Below are 6,792 nucleotides of genomic sequence, written 5' to 3'. Positions count from 1 at the left end.
TTTGGCCTACATGAGGATCCAATTGGCCTTACACTACTGGACCTACAACTTGTTGGTAATGAAATGCTGAGAATGATGTAAGGAATGTTAATACTTGATGTGTTAGATTCTAGAATAAAATCTTCCGAAGTAAAGGGAGGTGACAAACATTAAATACTATATGAGCAATGACTTTTTTTCTCAACAGAAGTTTACAAGTTCTTTCCATCAATTGGTATCATTTCATTTGGAACAGGTATGTCAAAAAGTATATAAGAACTAGTATGTTACATCAATCTATTAGCTGCACAGCCACGATGGAAGGTATCTTGTCTCTCAACTTTTGGGTCAGGGCAACACGAACTGTCATAACCTCAGCTGCAGGTCCGCTAAGCCTAACTTTGACAGCATAATCATTGATCTGGACAAGCTCCAATATTCCTCCACCGGTGCCAACAAGATATGGTCTAATTTCCGAAAGAACCTGGAAAAACAATATAATAATATTAGATTTACGATACGTCGACGAAGGAAAAGCAAGCTGTCACTTGTAACATGAATCCTACAGCTAAATCATCATACAGATACAGGAACAGGAAATTCCTACAAATATGCAAGCTACTAGAAATAGTTTGCATAAAGATGTTATCCGGAATAAGACAAGCTTTTTGGCCTCATTAAGCAAAGGATATTCATCACGGTTTTCCATAATACACTAGTCACTCATTGTCAAGTTGATAAACTTCAAGAAATTTTTCCAATAAGTTAGTCTTATGATCAAATAATTAAACTTTGTATTCATTCCATCTATATGCTACAGAGCAAGTGTGTTGCAGATCATTTTTCCTTTACCTTTCAGTTTATAATTCAAGAGACCATGATGACACAAAATACCAATACAGATTATGGAAATGCAAATATAGATATGATGCATAAAAGTCATACGCTTTCGACATTTTCGTCATTTAACTCAAGACCAGTCTGGGTGTCCAATATCTGCTCCACTTCCAATATTTCTGGAATCTTATCACGAAGGCGAGTTTCAATTCCCATCTTTAATGTCATGGTTGAGCTAGGACATGATCCACATGCTCCTTGCAGCTTGAGGACAACAACAAGGCCATCTATCTCATGTAATGCTACATTCCCTCCATCAGCCATTAAGGATGGCCTTACCTCATCCAAAACCTTCTCTACATTCTCTTCTGTCAGAGGCATGATACATCTTGGTGAAACAACTCTTCCTGCAACATTGGAATGTGAGTGCTACAATCAACTAGTTTTTCACATCATTCTCAAGCTATTTCTATAAATGATTAGAAATATTATGAAATGTCATTAGGAAATCACACTTTCAACTCTAATATCTATAATTCACAATAGTCAACATAAGATTTGCAAATGACACATAATATTATAAAATTGGATGAAATCAATTGATTTAGTCTATACTAGTAAACCAAGAAACATCCAAGGTAAATAATCTATACTTTATATTCAATAGCGAGAAATTTCACCAACAACCCATGAGTTTCGATTTAATTACACTTGACATTCCTCTTATTTAAGCAAGCTCACCTCTCCTGAGTTGTAAGAGTAAATTTACACTTACTCCGGACAGGTGAGCGTAGCTTTTAAAACAAGAAAAGTGTCGAGTGTAATTAAGTTATACATTAATTTTCCATATTCAATTTGATGAACTCTTGGAGGATGCATTGATAAATGTGTGGCACCTGCTTTTTTTGGTGGAGAACGTTTTGAGATAAGCCCAAAAATTTGCTTGATGTTGTTTTGGTGACCTCTGAGAAAACAATTATCTTTTGATGAAAATCCTCTTGTATTTGATACTGGGTTCTACAAAAAAAGTAAAATTTGAGTCACATGACTATATATTAATTAATTAAATAATCAACAAAATAAAAAGGTACCTTAAAGAAACAAAAACAGTTAGAGAATAATCTATGAGTTGGATAAAACATTGTAACTGTTTTTGTTGCCTTGAGACTATGAGTTGTTGGGATTGACATTGCACCACCCAACATGAAAGTGTGAGAAAGAAACTCTGTTGTAGAAAGCTACCATAAGAAAAGAGAAACAAATGGAACTGAAATTTTGGTTATATTCAAATATAGTCTTATTTTTGGTTCCTTGGATGAAACTGAACCCATGTTGCTGATAGCAAGTATTTATTGATTGGATGAGGTTGATTATTTCATGATGATAAAAACAATAGAGTCTTTTAAGTTTGTGGATAGAACTCAAACACACGTTACAATTGAATGGAATAATAGGTGGTTTTGGGCCTATAATACAAGCTCTGTTTGAATTAAATCTGTTCAAATAGTTATTGTTATCTGTTTTCTGTGTGAGCCCAATGAATGCACTCTTTTGTGGTCAATGTATAAGTTGCAGGATTTTTTTGTTAAACAGAGAAATGGCTATGTTTTGCTGAGGGTATTGGCCCATGAAATATTTCTATTGGTCATTTCACATTTAAGCCTAACTAATTGTGTGCTCACTTATATGCTGTACAAACAATTTTTATGCATACTTTTAGTCCATGAACATGTATAAACCTCCAAATATTTTCTTAATTTTTAGTCCATATTTTAATTTATCATTTTTGTTTTAGTTCATGTCTATAATTGTGTTAACACCACATTTGGTCGCATCACGAATTAAAATGACATGTGCCATATTGATGTTAATGAACTAAACTATAATTATATAATATAAAATAAAGACCAAAACAAACAAAAAATACATTATAAGATATTACAATTAAGCTGAACAACATTAATCACAAAAAAGTATATAACTGATGAAAAATATTTTTATATAGTCAATAAAAATAACGGAAAATGATATTGTCACAAAAAAAGCTTCTACATGACACTTTACCACACAGGACTCTTAAATGATCTTGTGCAAAATAATTTGTAGCTAGGCTAAATTTGATTATATTCTGAAGTGTTTGGAGCCCAATAACTACAAGAAGGTGGGTGCACCTCTTTAAATGAGGCTCAAAATTCAAAACAAGGTGATCTCTTAAAGTCGTTTTTCCTTAAGCTAGGTCAATGTTAGAGCCACATTAGAGATTATATCTTGCTTTGCATGGATTTAACCACTTTTTATAGTCTTCGGGTGATAATGTCTCTCGTTAAAGACTATCTAAGATAGGTGATAATGTCTTTGAACTCTATTTAAACATAGATGGATATATATATTTAATAGCTAACATTTTTTTATCTATTATTTGAGATATGATGTAATTAGTTTTCTTGAGAAAAATTATTTCTTTTCTATCATTCTTAAATTTGTACCCATTAGCAATGTAAGTGGTTAAATAAGTTAGCCAATTGTAGTGAGTGTGTTTATATATAGTTTAAATATATAAATAATTGGTTAGTTCAGTTTGACGATTGATTAATAATGAATGTGTTCCCTAAGGATTTGGTTGTACAACAAATAATGATTGTAATCAAGTAATTAAAATCCAACTAATGGGAGTTAAGACAAAAATAATAATATGGAAGTTAGGAATAATAACTCTGTCACATATACCATTCTGCTTTATTTTTTGTGTGAGTGGATGACTTGGCTGTAGAGAACTTAATGGGCCACAAGGTCATTTTTCAGGTTGTCACTCACCCTCCATCTCCATTATTGGCACTAGTGTTTGCCACAATAAGTCAATAACTAACCAAGCCAAGTGAAGTGTGACATGACATGAAACCAAATAATGCATCTCCTCATAGGCTCTCTACTCTTGATTGTAAAGGATAGTCTTAGTCTTGGAACACTACTTCTAGCATATATATCTTTTTTACTAACCCTATAATCCTGTTGGTACTCGAGGGCCTAATATTGGATGAGATTATGACATATGTATTTAATAAAATTAATGGTGTAAATTTTTTAAATGAAAATATTGTCAAACTCATTATGGACTACACATTTCAATACTAGAGAGGATCCAGACCGAAATTTTTCCCCCTTTTTATCTTAGTTTAGTTTAATTGATTCTAATGTCATTTTGACCTTTAATGACTTGATATTTTGGATAAAGATATGATATTTCACTTAGCAAATTTGTAAAATATCTTATTGAGCTTTCTCATTCCTAACAAGCATACCAAATGTAAAAGATAGACCGCGACAATTATTATTGACGATGATTATTTGTGGATTGATGTTGTGATCTATTATGGGCTTGTGTCGAAAATCTTCCTAGCAATATAGAAGCTAGGAGACTCATTTAGTTGGCAAGTAGGACCACACATGAAGAATCTCTTTGGAGACCAAGCTTTGAGTAATATGTGGATAAAAGAAGTCTTGTGTTGATGAATAATAAATAAGTTGAAGTACAAATAAGTGTTAAGACTCATAGATATGATGTCCTAAAATTTTGGATGACAAGATATGATGTGAAAATCAAATGTTACTTCCCTTTGCCCATTAGTTAATTCTTATATTGCTTTTAAGTTAACTCACTCTTAAATCTTAATAGATGGTAATCACTAGAAAATATCTTTTTTTTACTTCTCTCTAGTTTCCCTTGTTATTTTCTCCTGCCAAGTCGTCTGAAGTTTTAATATTTAAATTGCTAACGTTATGGTATTTTAGAAATTTCATGTGGGTTGATCTATATCATTCCTTGTATGTACACATACAATAATTTTCATGTAAGGGTGTATGATGAAGCAAAATGTTACTCGATTCAAGCATCAAAACATGTAGAACGTCATAACATAGATAATGGATTTGTGGAAAAGCAAAATAGATGCATGCAAATCACGATGTCTCTAAGGCATTGAAAAATATTCACCTGATTTTGCAAACAGATTATATAACTCTCTAGTTCCACAAGAGTGATATGCACAACCCACAATGATGATAACTTTTGAGATATTTTTTATTTGTTTCATAATATCAAAGAGAAATTAGTCCATTTTCTAGAGGAAAAAGGGAATAAGAAAAACCATACGAAAATGATAAAAAAAAAATAAGATCAATACTTCATCAAAAAATATAATTTATGATATAGTATTATATTGTTGTTTGACTCACTTAACTGACCTCACTTATTGGAATAAAAGTTTGGTTGTTGTGGTTGATAAGTCTATATTGTAAAACTAAATTTTATTCCAAAGTTGTCACCCTAGACTATACAAGAGACATTTTTGTATCTTAAAATTTCACAACAGATAATGGGTTTATGGAAAAGCAAAACAGATGCAAATTAAATCATGATGTCTCTGTGAGGCATTGAAGAATATTCACCTGCATTTGCAAACAGCTTATATAGCTCTCTAGTTCCATAACCATTTGTTCATTACACATCTTTTCTCCTCCAGGTATCAACTTTCTCAGGCACCTAAACTGGTTATTCATGACCTCATCTTCATTATCTTCTCCTTCTAAACCCTTTTTCTTTTCTGGCATGTCATTGTACTTGGACATTTTCACTAAAATCTTTCCCTCCTGAGACTTTGAGCTAGGGTTTGAAGACATCAAATCCAATAGAACCATTGAACCTTTTTCACTAGCTTCATTTTCAGCAAAGGTAGTGCTACTACTATAAACATTGACATCATTACTCCTTAGTAGCTTCACTTTTAGAGCACCACTCCATGCAAAACCTTGCGCTGAGAAGACCATTGCCATGTCCACTTCATGCTTCACAATATTCTGAAAATTACACTGTTTGTTGTGTCCAGAGAAACTACATTTCTTGATCTTCATCAAAGATGGAACTAAATAGTTCACATAGTCTGTAGTAAACACTGCTTGTTCCACATTGTTGGGTTCTAGTGAGTAAACACGTCTGCGTTTAGCTGATTGGCCTTCCATGTAATCAAGAAAAAGAGTCTATATGAACAGTGATACCATATTATTGAAGAAATGGGAGAAGAGTTATTACTGATGGTTGAAAAAGTTGTGGGCTAAAGGGTCTACAAGAAAATTGTTATAAGGAGTGCTGAAAGGGTAGAGAAACAGAAGTTGGTGTTAGTTTTGTCAACTATGTTGATGAATGAAGGCAAAAACAAGCTTTTAAAGAGTACAGGTTGTGGATGTAGAAGTTTATGAAGTTGAAGATTTAGTGTAAGTAATTTATTATATAGTTAAAATATGTGATGGGTATTAACATAATAACGATCCAAATGATAATTAAGAAGATAAATAAAACTAACTAAATCATAAATAAGATCATGTTCTATCAATTCAAATATATCTAACCTGTCTCTTTAAATTAAAGCTTAGTAAGCTTTAAGCTTGATACAAAGAATTCTTTTCAAAATGAAAATAATCAAACTAATTATATGACCTCTATAAAAAATTGTTGAAAGGTGTTGTAAACCATAAAATATGCCTATATAACTGATAGGGCAAATCGCAAGTGGACGATTATGTCATCAAGTAATAAAATATTGATCTCATGAGGACTGAAAAATTCCTTCAATTATAACAATTAATTTATACTTAACTCAAATAAGGAATAAAATTGAATTTAGAACAATTGCCAAGAATAATTATGAAAATAATCAAAAGAGATTGAAATCTAATTTAGTAAGAGTTCTGAGGATAAGGGTTGCCACCTTTACACTCGCAAATCCCTTCTCTTTTAGAAAATCTTTTCAAAATTTTGCTCCCCTTCAGGGGGTTGTGTCTCAGTATGTTCCTCTTCGATTTGTGCATTTTTCCTAAATTGAGGAATATCACTTAGTTCCTTTCCACTCCTTAATTTGACACCTTTACAATGTTCATTATTTGGATTTTTTTCTAGCTGTCCTGAAAACATCCACATTTGTC

The 6,792-nt window shown here is 32.1% G+C and overlaps 2 protein-coding genes across 2 annotated transcripts; both read right to left on the bottom strand.

Moving 5' to 3' along the window:
• On the bottom strand, positions 131 to 2,162 carry LOC109345054 (nifU-like protein 3, chloroplastic). The gene is made up of 4 exons (XM_019583815.1): positions 1,908 to 2,162; positions 1,713 to 1,833; positions 925 to 1,223; positions 131 to 463 (listed from the first exon to the last, which is right to left on the bottom strand). Exons 1-4 carry the CDS (start codon positions 2,019 to 2,021, stop codon positions 272 to 274), a joined length of 726 nt encoding a protein of 241 aa, XP_019439360.1. The 5' UTR covers positions 2,022 to 2,162; the 3' UTR covers positions 131 to 271.
• On the bottom strand, positions 5,153 to 5,872 carry LOC109344784 (uncharacterized protein At4g30180-like). Its single transcript, XM_019583532.1, has one exon. It carries the CDS (start codon positions 5,830 to 5,832, stop codon positions 5,227 to 5,229), a length of 606 nt encoding a protein of 201 aa, XP_019439077.1. The 5' UTR covers positions 5,833 to 5,872; the 3' UTR covers positions 5,153 to 5,226.

The sequence above is a fragment of the Lupinus angustifolius genome, chromosome LG04, assembly GCF_001865875.1.
Source record: "Lupinus angustifolius cultivar Tanjil chromosome LG04, LupAngTanjil_v1.0, whole genome shotgun sequence".
Classification (NCBI taxonomy): Eukaryota; Viridiplantae; Streptophyta; class Magnoliopsida; order Fabales; family Fabaceae; genus Lupinus; species Lupinus angustifolius.
This window is presented reverse-complemented; position numbering and strand designations above follow the sequence as displayed.